The sequence below is a fragment of the Micromys minutus genome, assembly GCF_963924665.1.
Source record: "Micromys minutus genome assembly, chromosome: 1".
In the NCBI taxonomy this organism is placed as follows: domain Eukaryota; kingdom Metazoa; phylum Chordata; class Mammalia; order Rodentia; family Muridae; genus Micromys; species Micromys minutus.
In genome coordinates this window covers 131401061-131424795 of record NC_137969.1, presented here as the reverse complement: position 1 = coordinate 131424795, position 23735 = coordinate 131401061, and the positions used below count along the sequence as shown (strand labels likewise).

Here is a 23735-nt window from a genome sequence, read left to right as displayed (position 1 = left end):
GTCTTCTGCGAATGAAAGTAGATGTCGGCATGGGAAATTGTATTTACTGAGTAGAGTGAAGATTCGGATCTGGATGTAGATTATAGCTCCACAGACTGCTAAGGGAGACGTCTTCAGGAACTCAGAACCTTCTGTGCTGGGATTTATTTTATTTTCTCAACTTGACACAAGCTGGAGACATCTGAGAAGGAACCTCAACTGAGAAAATGTCCCCGTTAGGTTTGTCTGTAGGCAAGTCTGCCCAATATGTTTTTGACTAATGATTGGCAAGAAGGGCCCCAACCTCTCGTGGGCAATATCATCACTTCTGGGCAGGTGAGCCTGGAGGCCGGGGGGTGGGGGTGGGGAGTGACATGCAAGGAAACTGAGCAAGCCAGGAGGAGCAGGACTCTACCCAGCATTCCTTCGTGGTCTAGGATTTAGTTCCTGTCTCTAGGTTCCTCCTTTCATGATGGACAACTGTAAGCTGAAGTAAACTTTCCTCCCTGGGTCATATTTTGGTCATGGTATTTTACCACGGTCATAGAAACCCTGCTCTAGAACCCTCTTCCAAGGACCACATGCTTTGATACTAGGCAAATACAAACTAGTGAGCGAGCACGTGGGTTTGACTTTAAAACCAGATAAAGTGGGGGAGGGGAAGAGATAAGAGCCAGAACTCTAGTTCAAGGCAGGAACAGTGGTAAGTGCTCCCAGAAGCCTGGAATGTGGGAATTGAGAAACAGCTTCTGAATGGAATGTTTTTTGTTGGTCTTAAATGATGGGGACCTAGGAGACAGGAGATATGGGGGTGGGGAGACTGGCATCGGAAAGAGAGATAGGCATATTTATGGGCTGGCAAACATGGAGGTAAAGCCTGAACAACTGTCTAAAGGTTGGGATTTCCATAAGAGCATAGAAATCCCAACTGCAAAGTCACCTCATGCCAGGACAGTGGTCCTCAACCTGTGTGTCATAACCCCTCTGGGGGTCAAATGACCCTTTTACAGGGGTTACCTAAGATCATCATCACATTACGATTCATAACAGTTGAGAAATTAGATATGAAGTAGCAACAAAATAATCGTATGGTAGGGGACCACCACAACCTGAGCAGTATTAAAGGGCTGATGCATTAAGAAGGCAGAGACCTACTGATTTAGGAGGAAGGGACTACTTAGAAGTGATTATTGAATCTCTATGACTTGAGTCATCCTTCTACGGCTGACTAAGCCTAATTTTCCAGGCTGAATGTTGCCATTTCTAAGCTCTATGTATGTTAAGGCATACAAGGGGGGAGGGTGGCTTTAAGGATTTTCTATTAGTGCATCATGGTACTTGTAGTACCGTGAAACCTACATTTCAAGAGCCACTCTGGTCAAATTCACACAGCTGTAAATGGTAAAGACAGAGCTAACATTAAGATTTGAATGCAATTTGAGCTTGGACAAGGGCCTGGAGCAGTGGGGGAAATCATGACAGGCTAATAGCATGAGCTCCCCAACTGCTTCCAACTCAAGATTTCAAACACAAGGGCTAAGTGACAGCAAACATGTCCTGGAAGAAAGGTCTCTTTGTTCTGTGGTCAGTTAACATTCATTCCTGTTTGTAACAAGGCAGTGGCTATCACATGACTGAAACGTGGCTGTCTTCACATTTCTGCCATTTTGAGACCTTCCTAACCACACAAATCCCCTCCTGACTCAAAAGGACTTTTCTTCATCAAAGCTCTCCTCCCAATCTTTTCCTTTCCCTTGAAGGATCTTTCAGCAGGAGTTCATATCTATACGGGGAGTCGAGACTGCTGGTGTTTGACCTTCTACCCCATTCCCGTGTGTGTATTTAGGTTTACATGTGCTGCGTATGCTGGCACATTCATGTGGGGGTCGGGTGACAACCTCAGGTCACACCTTAGGACTGTCCACTGACTTTTTTGTGGCAACCCATTTCACTTGACTACTACGAGGCTAGACCGGCTGGCCAGGAAGCTCTATAACTCCTCATCTCCTCAGCACTGGGATTACAGGTATGTATCAGATTTATAAGTGTGTGTTACCACACTAGGGTTTTTCTCCCAGACTACGTGGTATAGGGAGGCACTTTTTCTCAGACAGTTCCAATGGTCTGGTTGGTATCCTCTGGTGCCACAGGATGATCTAGCCACAGAACACTCTCCTCATATACCACAGGTCTCCAAGCGAGAGCACTAAACTGTTCCAGAAGCTAGAAGACCAGAACTATGTCACCAGACCCCTGATGGTGGGACAAGAATGTCTACCTTGCCTCATGCTGCCATCAACCCCTTCACCAACCAGAACAGAAACTGCTTTCTCCAGCTCCCCAGCATCACCTTGCGCATGACTGCTGGAGCTAATTTTTAGTCAGTCTGTTTTAGGAGAAGACATGCTGTGTGCCTTTGCTTGGAGCACATGAGATTCCCGTTATTAACTGTGATCTTCCCAACAAATAGTCACTTCCCATGAACCAACCCAATGTTAATCATAGCTATGTGAGAAACTCTCAAAATGTTCTCTCCATTCCTCAACTTAAAAAGAGACTCCTGGTTCTGAGGATAAAGTTTTAAAAAAGAAAAAAAGAAAAAAAAAAAAAAAAAAAAAAAAACAGTGCACACACTAAAATTACTAATAAATGTCTATGGGATTTTCAAGGATACAAATCCTAATGTGACATAAGAATCCTGCATGTATTTTACAAAAATTGTGCACAAAACTTTCCAACTGAGTGAATGAATGTACCTAAAAAAAAAAAAAAAACAGAAAATTTTATTTGATTTATATATTTACATTTTTATTAGAATTCTTCAGAACTGTCAACAGTTGGACAACATATCAGAAAAAAGCCCACATGAAACATGACATCTTTAAACTCGCACGGCTTATTATTTACACGTAAAGTTACTGTATATATAAAATATATTTTCAGGGACTCATGGGGCTCAAGAATATTCAAAAGACATTATTGCTACATTTCAATATTTACAAAAAAAGCCACATAATAATTCCAAACATCAAGCAACTCAAAGAAACATCTGACATCTGATGTAAAAAAAAATTATAAAAATATAAACTTTCAAGAATATCCAAGACAAAAATGCTCAATGCTGTGCCCCGGAAGTACCTGACATCCATAATTAACAGCTATCCATTCTCCTTACTCTAAGTGAAGCCACCAGCAATACAAAGAAATGTTTCAGACAGAGCGCGGTAAACAGAGACAGTCTCGTACATGACAATACTTTGGAAAGGTGCAGGAGTAAAAGCACTTCAGTGCAAACCATCACTTCCAGGTTAACAGCCACACGGCTCTAAGTGTGGTCTGAAGGATACAGGGCAGGAGGGGGTGGGGAAAACCGTGAAGGCAACATACATGAATCTCGTAGGGCAACACATGAATGTTGCCATGTACACACTGACCCCTTATGCCGTGACCACGGGATTCGGGGATGGGGGCATGGGGAGTGGGGGAGGGGGGATCCAGGCCCCAATGTCTTCCTGGAGTGGCAGCAGTACTTCAGTCTAAGGAATGGTACAGTATGTTGAATATAGATAAGCGTGTTGTTAAGCACAGGAAGATTTCAAATAAATAGGTCCGTCAGCACTCCATTCCACCAAGTCTCTGGGGTAGCTTTGGGTAAACTCTAATAGACGGCGAGCGACGTGCAGGGAAACCCGAGAGAGACAGGAGCAGTGATAGAAGCTGGCACATAGTAGGTCCTGGACGAGGACCCTAGGGATTCAGGGCAAGAAGTTCCCCAACATAACTTGCCCATACGCATGCGCACGCATACGCTTTTATATAGATACTGGCCCGGTGTCCGGGACATGACTACAAAGGCTGAAGTCTAACCTCCACTTCCTGCAATGTGAGACTCCTGCACTGTTTTCTCCATCCCGTGGGAATCACAGGTAGGATGGTAACCTTTTCAAACAGTGTCAGGTCTCTGGCCTGCAAAGCCACTCTGTCATGGAAGGCTTGCTCCCAGTATCTACAGAGCGAGTATGTCGGCAAAGAGGTCTTATAAAGATTGTGCTTAGCAGTTACATTTTTTTCTTTAAAACAAACAAACAAACAAAAAACCAAAGCATTAACTGTTTCCTTCAAATTTGTATGGCTCTTAATCTATTCTTACACACGGCAGACCTAACGCCAGGGCTGTACACAGAAACTAAAGCTTGTGGGGACCCCCCCATCCAAAGTATGAACACATACAATGTATAGATGAGTATATACAAACGCTGGCGAGGGAGGAGGCCTTGTCACCAATTCTTCTCCCTGACAGCAAACTATTTAAAAACCAGGTCAGTTGTACAAAAGCCCACACAGCAGCCCAGGGCGGAGCATCTTTGTTCAAGCTTCCAGGGCTCTTTCCTTCACAGCCTAGGTCGTCTTCTCAGCATGACCAGACTTCTTAAGCCCAGATGTTCTCGTGTGTCCTCTGTTCTAACAATGGTCTACATTCCACACAAAGGGCTTGGGTTTCCCTTTCTAGTCTTGCTACATACATCTCCCCATCATTATGGAAGGCTCTCTGGGCCCAAATGGGACTACTTCTATTCTTCAAATTAACTACTGGCCATACTGTTCAAACACACTCAGAGGAGCACTGTGACGAACTCTGGACATCCCATTTCACCCCTTCCTCGTCTGAAGCGGGGGTCCTTCTGTTTGCAGTAGGAGCTGCGTTGCTATTGGGAAATTATATACATACACTTCGGACCTTCGCAGTGGGACGGTGGCTGATGGCGAGCAAAGGTCACCAGCCACTAAAGTGTGCTCATAAAGGCAGAATCACAGTGGGGTTGGGGGTGGAGTGGGGAAACCTGCTACTCCGGAGTGGATGCAAGTCAAAGGAAAAACAAAATAACCATCATAGAAACCATAAGAATGGGGTCGGAGACAGCGGCGAAGCCTGTCGGACTGGGTTTCTGCTCAGGCATCTTCGTGCACAAGCAGAGGCTGTGTGGAAGAGGCGCTGCTGCCGACGGAATTGACCCTCACGGAATGGTCCACCACCACGGGGTTCTCCGGGTTAGGGTTGCAGTTTGCTAAGTTGGAGTAAATCTGTGGAGAGAGAGCCCACCGTCAAATACAGCAGCTTTGTGACAAACCCAGCAAACAGGGCCAACCACAGCTGCAGAATCCTCAGGACAAGGGCTTGGCAAAAAACAGTGGCCAAAACCAAGGCTGGGCTTGCACCTCAGTTTCCCCCATGAAAATCACTTTGCAAAAGAAATATAACAGTGTCTGCAGTGTTTCTCTTCTAGCTGTCCTGTGAAGAAGGCTTGCCGATCCATAGAGCCAACACCAACCCCACTGCTGGTGTAATTTGCAGAGACACCATGACTCTTCCAGAGGTCGCTTGCCGGCAATCAAAGCACTTGGGTGGAAAATGCTGTTTCATTTGAAATGCGCTTTGAGGGCCTGCGGAGCAAGCATTACCTCAAAAGGATCAGTGGTGTGCTATTAGAAAAGACAGTTCCCAGCAGATGGCTCAGGGGAGGAGGGAGAGTGGCTTAAATGGAGTCTAGTCCCACTAAAGATGGCCAATTCCTCCTTAGAAGCAGAAGAGGAAACAGTGGATTTAGTTCGTTCTACTCCCTCCACATCACTGGGAGGGATGCCCTAACTTCAAACAACCCTAACACAGCTGTGGGCATCCCAGCCGTGGCGGCTGGCTGGTTCTGGCTGTTTAAAGCTCGATTGACTATGGTGACGACGAGCGATCTTCTTTCATGACTTTCTCTGTAGCTCACCCCAACCCTCCCAGGGTAAATGTTGTGGCCATGTGAGGAGGGGACCAGACAGTCCCATGATCACCATTCTAGAACTGGGAGGAAGCACACCCAGGCCTTATGACAGCATCTAATTTCATACATCTGAACACAAGCCCCTCCCCCTCGCCCTTTCCCATCTGATTAGAACAGAGGCAGAGGTGGGAGGAGGGTGTATGCAGAAAGAATGGGCTTCCATTGTTTAACTCTCTGAAGGAAGCCCAGCCAGGGAGGTGGGAGAAACTGGTCCTTGTCCTTTGTCACCTGAGGTCCATGACCCTAGAACAAGCAGAACGGGGACTGGGATTCCAGGCCCGGCCCATTACTCACGTGCTTGGTGCTGTCTGAGATCTGCTTCTCAATGAGCTGAACAACCTGCTTGAATGTCGGCCTTTTCAGGGGATCAGCATCCCAGCAGGTCTTCATGACTTCATACCTGCAGAAAAGGGGAGGGGGTGTTTACCACTCCCGGTGCCCTTAACCTGCTTTCTGCTGCCAGCACCCGACGGCTTCAGTGACAAATCTGGGGCTCTTGCCAGGATGTGCAAAGTGACATATAGAGAATCAAGCCCCGTGTGGGTGAGATACTGTCAAAAGCTTCCGTGCTGTCGGTGACAAGAGATTATGAAAGGAACCACAGCCATGACATTTGAGCAGGGTGGCCAAAAGAACTAAGTGACATTTCAAACAGGGATAGCAAAGACCGTCAACATTTCCGTCCTTCAAAAAGACATTATTGGAAGGGGAGGCATGTGGGCCCTTACATTTCAGCAGGCGCGTGCTCTGGGCTGAGCATCCGGAAGCCCTCCTTGATCATCTTGTAAAACTTGGAATCGACCGGCATCCCTGGGTAGGGGCTGCTTCCTGGGGTAGAGAGAGGCGGCAAATCAATCTGAGTGGTCAGAATACCATGGAAACCTCCAGAAGCCTTCAGACAGTGGGGTCATCTTGGATAAAGAACATTTTACCTAGAGAGAATAGCTCCCAAAGGAAAATCCCATAGGACCAGACATCACTTTCAAATGTGTACACGCAGTTGAAAATGCTTTCTGGTGCCATCCACTTCACGGGCAGTCGTGCCTAGGAGGAAACACAGCAAATTTGACCAGTTAATGAAGTCTCTCAATAGACAAGATAGACAGCAGTCCTACAGGTACGGATCTGGCTGGAGGACAGGGGTGGGTCCCACTTAACAAGACCTTGAACTTCACAGCCTCTAACTACCTCCCCTACTTAAAATTCACAATTCTAACAACTCCCTTTCAAAACATTGAGTCAGTACAGAACAATCAACTAAGAACAGAGAAGTCCACAGGTTCTAGCCTTCCTTCCAATAAAGGCCTTGAACAACAGAGACTTAATATATCACACTTCCTTTCTGCCGACAATGTATATGGCCTCTCCCAACTAGAACTACATTTCCCAGCCTCCTTTGCAGCAAGCGATAGCCAGACCACTTAGATTTAGCTGCTAAAATCTAAATTTTATGCAGTGGAATGAGAGAAAAACAAAAGCAAAACAGAAAACAGACAAAAAACTAGATCCTCTTTCTTGTGGCATCCCTTTATGATGCCTTATTCCGTGACAACTTGCTGTTGGTCTGGTCATCTTTGACCAGGATGAGGAGGGTTGGTGCAGGAATGACAAAACACAGAGAGGAAGAAGGACCCAGTGCTAAGTTTTTTGTTGTGGAATTCTCTGCCTGGCCTGCAATCTCTTCCCATTCACTCTTGAACTTCCGGCAAGGGCAATGTTCACTACCCCTCAAACACCTCCTAGAGAAATTACCTAAACTTGGATAAGCCAGGTTCAGAATCATCCTTTGCAAAACAAAAATAACTTCAAATACCAGGAGTTCTTCCATGGGACAAATGAGGTAATGCAGGAAAAAAGATGTCTAACAATGTCCAACTCACTAATATTTACCCAGAGGAGCGGGCACTGATGAGCTGGTATGTGTGTGTGTGTGTGTAGTCTGTGGCTGGTATGTATGTGTGTGTGTAGTCTGGCTGGTGTGAGTGAGTGAGAGAGAGAGAGAGAGAGTGAGAGAGAGAGAGAGTGAGAGAGTGAGAGAGTGAGAGAGAGAGAGAGTGAGAGAGAGAGAGAGAGAGAGTGAGAGAGAGAGGGAGGTAGTCAGGCCCCTTCCGTTAGGTCTGGCCAAGCTTACTAGAACCATGCCTCTTAAAGGCTATCAGGATTTCTGGATATTAATCTGTCACATGAGGCAAAATCAATCTTTTCAATCCATTTACAACTGAACACTAGAAGAGAGCCCTTCTCAGGCTGAAGTTATTTTAGCATGGGGGGTGGGGGAAAGGATGATTCACAAACTACAAAACCATCTCCTATCTGTCCCCAGATTTTATGCTTCTTTCTCAACAGAAGTGCTAAGCTAAGGTCTATTAATCTTGAATTCAAGGTGCCTGGGTATCTAAAAATTAACCTAAGTGAAATCTAGCATTTTCTAAAATTAAAAAAAGCAGTAATAGAGGCTTAGTGACTTCTCCATCAGACACCTCCCATTGGATCTTAGTATTTAAAGGAGTTACAAGACAAACTCATTTGTAGTCCCTTTGAAATTGCAACAGCTTTTAGAATATGTTCCTCCATGTAATAAAGAAGTGTGTGTGTGTGTGTGTGTGTGTGTGTGTGTGTGTTGTCTATCATTAAATTTGCTTTTCAAAATTTGATACAACCGCCATTCAACATGTCTGCTTTTCTTGGTTAAATGTAAGTATTCAGCTCATTTGAGAGGGTGTTCTGACAAGGGGGGCATTAGGCCTATAGAGTCAGAGCCCAGCGTGGAAAATAATTAAGAATTCACAATTCTCTGAAAGTTCTTTCAGAGAACAAAGGGACTTTACAATGACTACACTTAAAATTCCACACAGCTCCATGCCATGTACATTTCCTTGTTTGAGACTTTCCCGAATAGTCGGCCAGTTCATCTACTTGACTTGTCAACTGCAGAAGGAAGAAAGAGCTAGGAAGGTACTGGGTGGGCCAACCTCTGTCCTCATGGTTTGGGTTTCAAGAGCTAGGAAGGTACTGGGTGGGCCAACCTCTGTCCTCATGGTTTGGGTTTCAAACCAAAGCAGAATTGGCCCTGGTCCTGTTCTGAGAACCCTTGCCACGTAATAACCCCTACAATACTGAGTCAGTCCCACCCCGATTAAGCGGGACCAGGTTAGAACACAGCCAGCCTGGACCCAGACACTGCCCTTCCTGATCTTGCTCCTTTATCCTGGAATACTGAGGCATTTCCCATCTTCCTTCAAATATTAAGCCAGGAAGTTGATTTCATCAAATCTCCTGGAAAAAAAAAATCTGACCCCGACAGCCTTTTCAGAGCTGCATGATTAAGCCAGGATATAAAGCCAGCAATACCTTTAGAAAACCAAATTGTGCACAGCCTACAGAGAGAGGTGCCTCGAGGTGATGAACAAGAAGGTACTGTATCATCTTGACAGACACAAAAATTGACCTCCAGGAATAAATGTGGACTGTTCAAATGGGATGGGGGGTGGGGGGACACCTAAGAATATATATCTAGGAGGTCCTGGCCTTCCATACCCACTGGCCTCTGCTCACTAACTGTCTCAGATATAAATCACTAAAATACACTGGACCTTAGTTTCCAGTGCTATAAAAGCTGGAAGACAGGGTATTCTAAAGCACAAGGTTTGTTCTGAGGTTACAGAAAGGGCTGGTGATGAAGTACAGGACTTGGAAAAATTCACCGTGTTCCACAAACCAACCATTACTTAGGAATCTACCTCACAGCCCCATATTAACTATGAGACCCAGCATCCGTGTAGGGCAGACAGCAAACTCTTAACACCGTCTTAGACTGTGGTCATTTCCACAAAGTATTTCAACCAAAGCAGGGAGAGGGGGTACCTACGAAGACCTTCAGGTCTACATTTGTTACAGTTTAGCAAAATCAAATTCATTGCTTTTCTCAGGTTATAATAAAACATGCCCCCTAATTACACAATTATAACAAAATTCTATTATCAAATGTTGGTGGTAGTAATGTTCCATGAAAATGTCACTAAAACGTGTGACATTACAAGGTAGGAGGTTGGGGCGAGATGATCATAGAAAACAATTCTGAATCAAAACTGGATACCAGAGCACCCTGGATAGACTTATGAGACAGAAATAGGCACTCACGTTTCCTTTTACCACGTAATTCGAATCATTCCTGATATCTCTGGCCAGACCGAAATCGCAAATCTTTGTGATCCGCCCGTGAGTGAGGAGGATATTTCTGGCTGCCAAATCTCTGTGAATACACTGTTGGGGAAGAAAAGAAAAGGACAACAGCCATTTATCTCATCTCTCCAAGAGAAGATGATTTTAATACTACAATGGTGTTTACATTAAAAAAAAAAGAACCCTAAACTTTTGTTTTAAAGTATTTAGTACACCAAAAATAAAAAATTATGCCGCAAATGATATTCACATTTTTGTTTCACGGGATCAGGACTCTAATGACTGTAATTGCTTTTCCAACCCAATTCTAATAAACGTCTTTCTCCCCGCCCCCTTCCGTTCATAGGAAAATGTATTATAAATAGTCAAATCGCATTTCTAAAATAAAAGTTCATTTTGTATGCATCTCTTTGAATGTCCTTTCCTATAAAGGGCTCACAGCTTCAACTTGATGTCTTCTCCCAAGGACACAAGGAAGAGGATCTTTTACTTCAGCCTGTCTTCAGTTTGGTAATTACCTGGGAATGTCACTAGGAAGAGCCACTGTGACCTCACTCTGGGCCATACCTTCCTCCCTGGAACACTTCTGTTCCTTCCAGAATCATGTGCCGTCCCTCTCTTCCCGTCTTCATCCTTCTAACTGCTCCTTCCCTCGGACCTCTTCCTATTTCCTGATACTCCATGAATCACATCCACAGTATGTGGGTCTCACCTAAGGGAGCCCAGACATATGCCTTCCCAGGCCTGATAACAGTGAGGCACACTCTTGGCTCCCCCATTTTCCGATCAAACCATTATCCTTCTATTTTCTAGAAGCTCACCCTTACATCGTCAAGCCAACATTTTAAATGAATTCACTGCATAGAAAAGAATATTCGTGGAGGCTCATTTAGGCAGGTTTGCACTTTCGAGCTTATAAATTAGAGCAGGAATTCCAAAGAGACAGCAGTTGGAACGTGAAGAAACAAATTTTCCTCTGCTTTTGGTTACCACACTTCAGAATGACACTCTGCATTCTAACTAGGACTATGATATGTTCAAGGCTTAAAAAAAAAAAAAAAAAAAAAAAAAGGGAGGACTCTGCGCCTCTTCTTGTAAGACTCGCTGCCACTCACGTTCTTGGAGGCGAGGAACGCCATACCCTTGGCCACCTGGTAGGAGAAACTCAGCAGATCTTCCAGGTCCAGAGCCAGCTCGTCATCGTCCATGATGGCAGGGGTCACGTCCCTTTCTATATACGAGTCTGTTAGGAAGAGAGCAAAGCAAAACAACCCCAAATTATAAAACAACAAACTAACTAACCCTCAGAGGTGAAGACAGAAGAGAAACAGTCACAGCACCCCCCAGCACCGGGAGCTAGCACTGGGGAAGCTGCGTGAATGCCCGAGCCCAGGAAGGAACAAAGGTAGACATTGAATCACACAGCCAAGAACTATCTGATAATCCCCAGCTGGGTTCCGGGAACCTTAGGATGATGATAGGTCTATCTTCAAAACCTCACAAATGTAACATCAGTGAGGTACAAGATATAAAAACATGTGCTTTTGCCTGAATTGTCTACCTGTGAGCCTTAATAGCCACCGGCCATTTGCTTTGCCACAGTAGCTTCCTCCCAGGACTACTCACTTCAGTTAGTGGGGAAGAGGCAAAATCCCTGTCCTGAGTTTCCTCAAGACTCAGCACCTGACCCCTGACCCATCTCCTGAGGCAAAATTAAAAAAAAAAAAAAGAGGAACCAGGTTAGATGGCCATCCCTGTGTCGGGCTGCTTCGGCTGTTCAGTGGGTACCCACCGATTCTTGCAGATCTCCTTTTGTCTGTCTTAGTTGGTACGACGTAGGAAACGCCAGGCTTCATGTCCACATACTCATTCGAGCTGTCGCTGTAGGAGAGATTCAAGACCCATGTCAGAACTGAAGAGGCCAGACCTGTGGAGCGGGTAGGGGACATGGCACTGACTAGCCGGACTCCGGTTTGCACCAACAGGGTCTATGTGGTGAAACCCGTATTTGCCATTGAGCATTAAGGTCAAATTCTTGGGAATTAAATGTCTTTTCTTTGTAGGGAACAGGTTAGAAGAGTCCCATCTCCAGCTAGCATGGATTTAATGGGGGGAAAGCAGAGCTAAAATAAAAATGTTACCTCAGGTTACTTTAGACTCTAAATTAGCCCCTACTCAGACAAGTGGAAAGTCAACAGGCTCTTCCAAGACGTGTGAGAGAGGAGATGGTTAACATACAGCAAACGAAGGGAGGTTTGAAAAAACCAAGTTTGGTTCAGATAAACACCAATAATTTGGATGATTTTCTAGACCATCTGGACCTCTTGAGTCTGCAACATTTGGCTGGAGACTCTTCAAGATTTCTAGTACTTCCTGCCTCTGATTAGCATAGAAACACCATGACAACAACCTCCTTCAGAGTGTGCTGGTGGCTCCAAACCCATATGGGATCCCAATGCACAAAGAACACCACACAGGACGGACCAATTCAGGCCATTATTTCTGAAAGTTGAAAAAACCCCACAGGGCCCAGTCTCCACACATGGGAAAGTGACTCTTGCCTCCCTGTGAGGAGTCTATGTTCGAGAACAACTAACAAAAGGTGGGTTTTGTGGCAATTCTGCTCCCACGTTAAAAAGTCAAGTTTACAGAGCTCAGATGAAACCACGAAGCTTCCCTCGGGACTTTAAACTTTACTGGGGTCTTGGAAGCCTGGATTTGAGACTTCAGAAGACAAAAGCCTGCCATTTAAAACCAGGGTACAGTTCCTATGACAGTTCATGGTTTTAGTTTGTGGTGCTAAGAGAAAACGTGAAATAAGAGGTAAGATCTACTATTATCACACTTGAAGCAGTCTAAAATACAAGGGGATGATTATGATGTCCACTGGGCCTGAAGGGTCTCAAGCCCACTTGGGAAGAAAGGATGGATGAGCCAGAGCAGGGATTTCTACTCTGGTTGTACATCAAACTTGTTTTCCTCCAAGGCACTGGAGCTGGATATACATCATCCTAGGGACCTTGCTGTGAGAACGATGTCGGTGAGGGGTCCAGAATTCAAACAATGTCCTTATAACTCAGTAAAATGATGGAGCACAGGGCAGGGGGACAGCAGGACTAGAAGTCTACATCTACTCGGTGTTCTTGGCCAGTCTGCGCAGTCTCCAGGACTTAATGACCACATGCTAGCCGTTACCCTCTTCCCTGTATATCCGGCTCCACGGGACTAAGGCTTAGGGAAGAACAGAGGCACACATTTAAAAGAAATCAGTGACACTCTCAATTTGAATCTTCAAGGGTACGATCTGAACTTCCGAAATAGTTAATCACATTTAAATAATTTAATAATTCTGATTTCACACCTAGGAGCACCTCATTTTTTTTTTAAGAATCAGCCTTGATTGCAAACCCTTATGACCTCATGAACTGCCTGTCAACAGCTGACTATTTATGCAAATCAGCCTTACCAGGAGGATTCCTTTGAATGCAGGAGGTTTTTATAAAGTGCGGCTTCAGCCTGTTCTTCTTGCTTGGAGAAAATAAACGAATCACGCTTTCTTCTCAGAAAATTCAAAAGATCACCATAGCAACAATATTCTGTAATGACCAGGGTGGGCCCTATGAGGATATAAGAAAACGTTATATACAGGCAAGATATGCTATAGATAGATAATCCTGCCTCCTGTAGAAATACCCAAGGGTGACCATGGCTATTAACATTCAGCTTCGGTGGCTAAGCCTTCTTAGTCCCAACATAATTCTATCCATTAACATCACTTGTCACAAAAGGCAGCATCCTGTTGAGTGAAAAAGGACACGCAAGCCCCTTTCTACCTGGATGTCTAAGTGACATGAACATCAGGAGCCAGGTGTGACCACTGGCTTAGCAGCCACAAGTGATTGCTTTCAAAGGTTCTCCTATGACCAAGCTTCCCACAGGGACCCTTTGGTTCACTTCTGTGTACGGCAGGCAGGGTTCTATGTCCTTGTTCTCATGTTGTTATGAAAATGAAGAGCCCAGGCTGAAGTCTGGTGGGGAAGTAAATGCACAGAACAGCCAACTAAGCCCACACTGGAAAGTGGGCGAAAAACCTGAAACGACCCGTTTTTGAGCGTTACTACTTGAAAACAGAGTTGTCGCTCGGAATGTTGAAAAGCGCAGTTCCGAAGTTAACAGGCAACTAATTGCTGTGGGTAGAAACTGCCTCATAAACAATTCATGGTGTGTAGAAGCACCAGTTACGGGGGCTGTCTGGAGACACTTGTCTAAAGCTGTCTACGGTCCTGTGGCTCTCTAGACAGACAGCAACAGCTCACTCTACACACCTTTGCTCCGGTAGAACAAGATGTCTTCTGGAGACATCACACAGACTTAGGGGCTAGACTCGGAAGCTTATTTTTATGGAAGTGAAAAGCTTGCTCAGTTTGGTGTGCATTTGAGAACTGGGAGGCTTGGGGCCACTTTCAGTTATAGAGGCAAATCAACATTAACTCCTGAGTGGCTGACTATAGTCCAGCAAAATATAAAGCTTCCCCACATCACCAATAGCTGTATCTCTACCCATTTCTGATGTTTAAGGGGGAGAGGGTTGTGACTCAATACAGGAATATAATGTATTATGAGGAAAGGGGCAGGGTGTAAGTGGCTCCCCATAAAGAGAAATCCTGTGGGTTCCCAAAAGTTTGTGCGAGTTTAAAATGTTCATCTGCTGATGGTGGAATACAGGTCCTGAGGACTGTGGAGGGGGAGGGGAGAAATAAGAATCTGAGCAATGAGCAGCAAACACAGCCACAGTGAGTAGTTCTAACTCCGTAACACAGAGACAACCACAGCCCACATCTCGGAATAACAAGGGGACACGAATATGAAGGCTCCCAACCCTTGGAAATGATAAAAATCTACATTCTTAGGAACACTGTGGAAAACCAAACCTAGCTTGGTTTAAAAAGACAAATCTCTCATAGTTAAGCGCTGCCTACAGAGGGAACAGGTGCCGCAGACACAAGACTCACCTCCCACGGTGCACGCTCCAAGAAGGTTCACAATATTCATGTGATTGCCCAGGTAGCTCAGGACCTTCAGTTCTGACATCAAGGCCTCCCTTTCCGTTAAATGGGCACTTGCTAAAACGGAACACGGTATATTTTAGCAAAGGGGCGGGGCTATTAGACAAACTGGTGGTGGGTAGGTGCCTAGGAGACACTTACGTTTGAGCATCTTCACGGCAACCGTCATGGCAGCATCCGACTTAATCAGGCCATATGCAGTGGCCTCAACAACCTTCCCGAAGGCACCGGCTCCTAACGTCTTTCCTTTAGGAAGGAAGAAGGCAGGGTCAGGTCAGCAGGGAGAAACGACCAACAACTTGTGAAGTTCTCAAGTCAACAAGGCAATCGAAGACATGTGTGTGTCTGCAGCCATTTCTCTTTGGGGTTCTTTTTGCTAACCCTGCCAACTTCTGTGCAGTCTGACAGAAAGCACTTCTTGTTTTAGGTGAAACAAGACAAAGGAAGCCACTGTGGGTTCCTTAAAAAAAAAAAAAAAATCACAGTTACAAGTACACACACAAAAGGGCTTCATGGAAAACCCCTGTTTCATACTGACCAAAACTCAGCCTGTTTCTGGGAAACTCCCATTTGTGATCATAAGGAAGTTGTGTTGGGTCTATGTAAACATAATTGTTTCCATTTATCTCCTCGACAACCTTCCATTGTACTTCGTACATGGGTTTCTGGAGGAGAAAGGAAAAGAAAGATGTGTCACCGTTGAACAATCAGTGCCTCCCCTTGTCCGTGCAGCGTCCCTGGGAGAGAACAATTCAGTGCTCACCTGCAAATATTTGTAGGCGAGAACCATCACAATGACCCCCATCATGCCAGCTGTGACCACAAAGCCAATGAGCAGTGGTGTGAACAGGGTGTGGGCCTGGATTTGCTCTGTAAGGGAAGAGAATTGTGATTGTGAGCCGTCAGTAGAACAACAGCCTGGCCACCTCTACCACTGTCCCAAACTAAACCGTTTCCCTCATGACACATGCAGGGGGCAAAGATGTCTTTCTTGGTATTCAAATACATCATCTCTCCCTCTCCTTCCTTCCTTTATTCCTGGCGCTAGACCTGGGACCTGATATGTGCTCTGGTGCAGCCCGATACCCTCAACCACATCCTTACTAGCCGCACAGGCATCTTTAAAAATGCAAGTCGAAACCAGAGGACAGAGAAACGGACATTCCCGAAGCAAGACACATGATGTCATGCTGTTTTCAAGGAAAAGCAACATCTGAATGGACTTCCTATCTGGGTGGCTGACACGTGCTTCTTCCTGCTCTCTTGGGTTTTCTAAATTTTCTACGGTGAATGGAAATGTCTTCCACAGAGAAGAAAGACAGTTCTGAAGCGTCCTTTTTATTGTCTGGCTGGGAATTTTAGCAACAGAGATGGGTGTTATGGTTTGGCCCCTCCTCATCCAAAAGCTGGGGGCAGTCAGCGTTTTGGCATGAGTCCTATGGCCTGTGCTAAATGCCATAGAAACTGGGCACTAACAAAACTAAGAAGTGCCCAGTTTCCCTGTCTCAGGTGAACCCATCCACCAGTGACTTCAAAGGTCATCTGACCTGCTGGTCACTCAGTGGCTAGACAAGGAGCCTAGTTCACAGAGGCTCTGTATGATTCGGACAATGCAGCTAGGTAAGCATGTTCCTACATACGTACACATATACATACATACATACAAACAAACAAAATGGGGCAAAAACTCATTTGCTGACAAGATCATATAAAGGATACCGTTAACATTTCAATACAAATATTTAGCAAAATGTAACTCATCTTAAATAACTGAAATTTTAAATCGAATCTAACATTTCTACTGTGTCCTAATTGTGCCGCTGTATAATGTGGGGAAGCGCCCCTACCCAACTGTAATTGCACATGTATTATTCGTTCTTGAGACGTTCAGACACACACACACAGATGGTTAAGATGACATCGGTAAATGCAAAACCTTCATCAGAAGATTAGTACAGAATGAGAGGGTGTGAGCTTGACGGCAGCGTGGCGTGATGTTGGTGTCACCAGAAATGACATGGCCAATACTGGAATGGATGTAAGATTATGGTATGGTAGACAGAGCCTAAACACCCCTTAAATTGGATTAAAAGGAAATATACCTTTGTTGTTACCTTTAAATGCAAAGTTAAAGAAGGCAGAAGTCTTGCCCACATCGTTGGAGGCCTTACACTCCACTGTGCCATTGTGCCGGAAGACACTGGAGTCGATGGAACTCTGAACCACCAGTTTTCCGAATGGTGACACAGATACGTTCTGGATCTGTACATCCACTGGTGGGACAGGTACGGTACACCTACAACAAGAGAACAACAGTGAGGGCTTATGCCAGGAAGCCAAATAAAAGCCCGTGGCACCTTCGTCTGGCACACTTGTATGGCAAAGCTAGAAACTCAGAACTGTGTTTCATGCCCACCTGGCCAGGATGGCCTAAGGAGAAACAACCTGAGTGAGGAAGGGACTGCAGAAGAGCAGAGAGAGGAAGTGAGGCTGAGGGGTAGGATGTGGACTTCCACCCTGACTCTTAGTGCCAGACCTGGTGACTCCTACCAGGTTCCGTGAGTTCTATGGCTCTACCAAAATGGCTGCCAGCCTCAGACCCTCAGAAAGGGTGTGTGATAGCTGAAGAGATCAGAAGAGGAAATGGGGAGAAGTCAACAAGAATGGAGACAAGAAAGATTCAAAGTGCAGTAGGAGGAGCCTGAGGCCCGGAGTTGGAAGCAGGTCCCGTGGTGGCAGCCGCAGCCACTCAGGCTTCAGGGTCTTCCGGAGGCAGTCCTAGAGAACCTTTCCCCACCGTCTTCTACACACCCACATGTTTGTCCTGTCTGCTCCCTCTCCACCATAAAATACAGAAACACCAAGGCAGAGACCTGGGCACAGCCTGGCATGGTGTACGCTACACCAGCATTTGGCACACAGGTAGCTTCCATTTAAAAGTTTTGCTGATCAGGGGTTTTACACTCAGGCCATGTTACAGAGGGCACACTGTTCAGAGTTTTTACGCCCTCTTTATTGTATTCTCGAATGAAACGTTCCACCAAAACCCACACTAAAGCAGTCACAATCAATCCTAACATATTGTCATACGACATCTTCCATGAAAAAGAAAATTTCCACCACCATCCTATTTATGAGCCAAACTAAAGCTGGAGTATAACCCAGGGTTTTATGGGTAAAACACCAGCAATGTTGACCCCATTTTCATCTTCAGGTAATTCGAGAGGACAATTTAAGGCTTAAGTGTGGACTTCCAGGGAAAAGCCACTTAGTGGCAGATGCTCCCTGTTTCGGGGGCTGGGCACCTAATCAAAGAGAAACACTTTACAAACCCAGTGCTCACAAATGCCATATGTATGTTGTAATTGTGCGATCATTACTTTTTGGTTACTTGGCAATTAACTTCTGAGGTAATTTTTTCATGATAACTGCAGCCACATTTCACACACACATTACCTCCTGTGTATAGAATGGAAATCTAATTACTCTGTCCTGGGAAATTGCTTTATCTACCTGCGGGCTAGAAATTGCATGATAAACCCAAAAGGATAACCACCAAAATAGAGAACTCACTCAGTAATCATTTTTCAGCAAACAAAATTAATGTCGACCAGGAAAAATATAGCCATTATCCCTTAAGAAGCCATGCAGATATAGGAAAGAAAAAAATAATCAAAAAGACAGCCTTTTTATTCTAAAAAAATAAATAGCAAGTCTGAAAACACATTTGAAATTCAAGTGAATTATAGCCCTTCCCTTCTGCATTTTAAGCAGTGCCAAAAATAATCCTCTCACCTTTGCTCTGCCCCTGTGCAAAAATACCAATCTATTATGGGCTCCGGGAATCCCGCCGCCACACACTGGAGCATGCCATTCATGAGCCTGTCATATGTCAGGATCTCTGGTTTTGCTGCGGGAAGAGAAATAGCCACGTCAGTTGGCCGAACAATCATGGCATGATTTTTCTCCATTTTCTTTTTCATCCCTGTCCCTAAGACCTTCCTGAGGCAGCTGAGGGACCCAAGGGGCTTGCGAGACACCCAGAGGTGGCATTCGGTGGGTGTGCTGTCCAGCCCTGCCCGGACCCTCGTCATCCGCCAGAGGTAGAAGGATCAGGAGGAGCTCTGCATTCCGGAGTCTGCAAGAGCAGCCTGGTTAGTTTCTGATTCGGCTTTCTTAACTCTTGCATTCAAGGCCTTCAAGCCACCCTACCTGCTCTGACACTTCATGTTACTATAGGGACTAGAATAGATAAAATTAAGGTGGCTGCAGAAAAACAGAAGCTATACTCACTCCCCTTTCAGGAGTGCAAGAGGTGGTGCTGAAAAGAGCTGGATTGCGTACTTACAGGAGAGCTAGGCCACGACACTGAACGGCGGAGTGAGAGGCTAAATCTTTATTCCACACAAAACACACACAGAAAAGAAAGAAGAAATCAGCCCCAGAGTTTCGTTTAATACATTTATCTACAGCCTGCGTATAATCATCAAACACATAAATCATACCAGCAGGTAGACTCTAATTTGACAGTCCCGTGAATCTAACAATAATCAACTGATATCCGACAATTGCAAATTCTGCAAATTATTTCCAAAGTGAAAGCGAGGTGAATCTCTAGCGCACGGTTCTGGTGGCACTGTCTTCCGGTCCTTTGAGGATGAGTGTACTTAACGGTCGGTATCGTGCGGGCAGAAATGGGAAGCAGGGTCGAGTGCCTCGCTGCAGAAAAGCCCGGGCTGTAAGAACCAGCGAGGCAGGTGTCTAGTGGACAATCCAAACTGACGAAGCTTCTGAATCCCTCTCTTAATTCTATTTCTTCATTTATAGAAAGAAAGGGAACAGTGACTCCCATCTTATAAGATGTCAGCTGAGTAAAAGCACCGCAAGTAACTAAAGGGGGAGGCACTGTTGAGATGCTCTGGCTGGTAAAGACAATTGCCACCATCCTGACTATCAAGTGCGATTCCTGGGACCTATAGGGCAGGAGGAGAGAGAACTGACCCCCACCGGTTGTCCTCTAACCTACATGGGCACACACTGCCCCCATACACACAAGTAAATAAATGTAATACAAAGTTTTTGAAAAGAAGCAAGAATGACTCACATTTATTATTATTATGATTATTACTACTATTACTGATTGGTTATTTCCTATCAGAATTCCAGTTAAGGGAGTGAGCTACACATTAAGTTGATAACATTTACCACCTTTCAGTCTCCCTTTAATGCTTTGAAAATTGCTTCTTTAAGACAGTGTGACTCTGTGTGTGTGTGTGTGTGTGTGTGTGTGTGTGTGTGTTAACCTGGACTGCTGGGATTTCAACATCAATTGTACATGGATTAACAAGAACAATAGATGTGATGCAGAAAGACCAATGGATCAGAAGCTTACGGAGTTCATTTTCCCAAAGGAAAGTAATGATAATCAAAGGCATCTTTGCAGAAGAACCACTCAGCACCTCACCCCCTCCAAGGCAAGATGAGTTGGCAGGGATCGGTGTCCACATGCATGACACACCCACCTGTCACTCAACCTGGTCCCGCTGACGGCAGGCCGTTTGGCAAACACACACAAAAGAGCCATTGCTCTCCAAAGCTATCTCAAGGTAGGGGCATCCTTGAAGACTTGGATTTAATGCCAGCTTTCACAAATAGAGCAAGAAGACGAGCCATCGTCTTGTGAAAGCATCCATCTGGCAAGTTTCATTTAATTATCATGGGCAACTGTGGGATCGGGCTGAAAAGTAGGACACAGAAGAACAGTGGACTCGTAACAGTATGCCATTGTGCTGGAAACTTCGGGAGCCAAACAAGAGTCACCTCCTTTTCTAGACAACCCCACTTCTCCCAAGCCAAGTTGGTCGGTCCCTATCCCCGTTCCTGGAGCCCTTAGGAGTACTTGACTTTGCTATTTAACTCATGCTTGTTTGCCTCCTCTGTCAGGCTTTAAGTGACAGGAGCCACATGTTAGACTAGTTTTTTTCTGGTGGCAGCAGACACATCGTAAGAGCTGGTGAATGAACACAGACCACCCAAGGGGACAAGCACTCACTGTCACTAGGAGGTGACTGTGGAAAGTCTGACAATGGCTTTCCTGGGCAGGAGACCTAGCTTGCAACAGAGAAGCAAGAGACAGGAAATCTACATGAACTCCTAGGCACCGGGAGTTTATATATTCTGACATTTATGATGATTAGAAACCAGACGGTGATGGCGCACACATTTAATCCCAGCACTCAGGAGGCAGAGGCAGGTGGATCTCTATGAGTTCCAGGCCAGCCTGGTCTATGGAATGAGTTCTAGGACAGTCAGGGATACTTCTCTAAACCCTGTTTCAAATGAACAAACAAAAAATAAAACAATACGAAACAAAAAATGAACAGGGGAGCCTACATAGAGGCAGCAGAGGACGCCTGATTCAGACATCCCAAGTTCATCAGCTGGATCTGCTTACATTCTTGGCACTCAGCCTCGCATCGTCGATCATGTCCGAAGATGGGTTTTTTTCTTGGGTTAACACAACAGAATCATAATTCCTAAACTCTGAAAGGATGCCTTTTGACAATGGTTCCCAACCTGTGGGTCATGACCTCTCTTGGGGTCAAATATATGACGTCCTACATACTAGGTATTCACATTATGATTCTTTACGGTTGCAAGGTAGCATCAAAATCTCTTACAGTTGGGGGGTCACTGCAGCATGAGGAGGTGAATGAAAGGGTTGCAGCATTAGGGAGGTTGAGGGCCAGGGCCTTGTGGGGCATTAACAATGCGACTCCTGGCTCGCAGGCTTGTAGATAGTATCCACTTTAGACTTCTAACCTTTTGTTTTTCTTATCATACAGCGAACGTGGAGCCAAAGGATGAACATATAAGACATTTTTAATTAAAAAATTGGAACGGCTCAACCTCGGGCCTTCGATTACTCGTTGCTTTCGTGACAAGTGCTCTCTAAGATCCAAGCCTTCCAGCATGACACCTGGGAGCAGTTGTATAACGGCCAGAGGAAACCAGAGATTGGTCTGGCTGGCCTACTTGCTCCTGTGCGCTAGCTAATTAGGTGGGCTTGTTGTTATTTTGGTGTTTTTTTTTAAGCTGCTATCCCAGGTAGGTCATAACCCGAGGCTAGCTGAATTGCTTCTGTCCTGTTGAGCCTCAGAGGATCCTAAACCTTAGATATGAGAGAAACTAGATAAAGATTCCTGCTCCAACCCTCAGCCTCTAAAAGCTAAAGCTTTGAGCCAGACAGCGACTGGCTGTTGGTGTTCTGTGGTTGTTATTTTGTTTTTCTAAAACAAAGCACCTTAAAGAACCCTAATAAAAGCCAGAGCTAGAAGCATGTCAAGGAAGCAGCCTACGGGTGACGGATGGAGGTGACAGACGATTTGGGATCACCAACCCTTAAGGTAGACGTGGCTACCTATGAGGGCGTGCCACCCACAGTGTTGTTCTCTTACGTAATCTTAGTCCCAGCCCCGTCAGCAACACTGGTAGTATGACCCCCCATTTTGAAAAGGCCAAGTCATAGTGGCCCTGCGGAGGCTGCCCACGGCAGGCTGTCCTAGGAAAATGTTTAATGCATAAAGAATGAGCTAGGCAGAACTGATCCCCAAAATGAAAACCTGGGCTTATCTGCATTGTGTAAGTGGCTCAATGCACCACGTACGGCATTAAATATGCATTTCGCCGCTAAAGATACATAACTACGATTCTCCAGGTTAAGTCGGAGCTGTGGTTTCTTAGACTTCTTGAAATAAGTAGGATATCAAATGACATGTTCCCTAATTCCTCCCAAGTTGGGCTTTTTGATAAGCCTGAGGAATGTCTAAGTGACATGTTTCCTGTGCAGATTTTTTTTTTTTTAAATAACTCTTTCCATTTGAAAAATAATGCCACAGATTTAAGCCACCATGGTGTTCCCCAAGCACTGATCGGCTTGTAGGAAGTAACTGTGAGAATTTGTTGCTCATGCAATTAAAACCAGAAACACCCATTTACCCAGCAGATTGGCGATTTTGAAAAATACTCTTTCACCACCATCAGGTCCATGTGGGAAGCAAGAACAAGATGAATTTTAAGATCGGGGTACACATAACGCGAGCTGGCAGCAAACCCTGGGAGTCTCCAGGCCACCGAAGCTGCAGGACTGGCCTTCCATTTATCTCCTGCAGGAGAGTGGCTCTGAGTAGAGGTTTTCTTTGGCCCTGCCCACCTTAACCAGCTCCCATGCTGAATACAATTTGCTTGTGCTCTAGAATCAGCAGGAGAGGGGACACAGACTCGGGTCTCCAAATAATAAAAGACCAAATGGAGAAAGGTTGGAAGGATGCATCTCTGTTTTTACAACTCTGGGTTTGCTGGGGCTGAATGGTGTGACAGTAGGCATTAACAATTTGTCCACATCCTGGTCCAGTCTGAGGAGAAGCTACAATTCTTGCCACAATATTGTTATAGTAGGGGAAAATGTAAACCAGCTCAAACAAGAATATAAACTAACCGTAGCCGACTTAAAAAAAAAAAACTTGCTAAAGATATATTATAGGCAGGTGTCACAAAAATCCCTACCTTAGACATTGTGGAAATATATCGCATGGTATCCCTTCCTATGAATTTCTAAAAGTGGCAAATGGGTATTTCAGCCAGAGTCTCAGGTAGTCCGGGCTGACTTCAAACTCCATAA

The 23735-nt window shown here is 45.2% G+C and overlaps 1 protein-coding gene across 2 annotated transcripts in view; it reads right to left on the bottom strand.

Moving 5' to 3' along the window:
- Positions 1-2845: 2845 nt before the first annotated feature.
- KIT (KIT proto-oncogene, receptor tyrosine kinase) overlaps positions 2846-23735 on the bottom strand; it is a gene marked incomplete at its 5' end in the record, with an annotated part of 77735 nt that continues 56845 nt past the window's right edge. For both annotated transcript variants that reach the window (XM_080938233.1, XM_080938232.1), the window contains 14 exons: positions 2846-5061; positions 6102-6207; positions 6536-6635; positions 6740-6851; positions 9948-10070; positions 11105-11232; positions 11782-11870; positions 13456-13606; positions 15002-15112; positions 15197-15301; positions 15594-15720; positions 15819-15925; positions 17170-17351; positions 18851-18965. In XM_080938233.1, coding sequence (XP_080794359.1) covers positions 4930-5061; positions 6102-6207; positions 6536-6635; positions 6740-6851; positions 9948-10070; positions 11105-11232; positions 11782-11870; positions 13456-13606; positions 15002-15112; positions 15197-15301; positions 15594-15720; positions 15819-15925; positions 17170-17351; positions 18851-18965 — 1688 coding nt within the window. In that variant the 3' untranslated portion in view covers positions 2846-4929. The remainder of the gene's footprint in view (positions 5062-6101; positions 6208-6535; positions 6636-6739; positions 6852-9947; positions 10071-11104; positions 11233-11781; positions 11871-13455; positions 13607-15001; positions 15113-15196; positions 15302-15593; positions 15721-15818; positions 15926-17169; positions 17352-18850; positions 18966-23735) is intronic.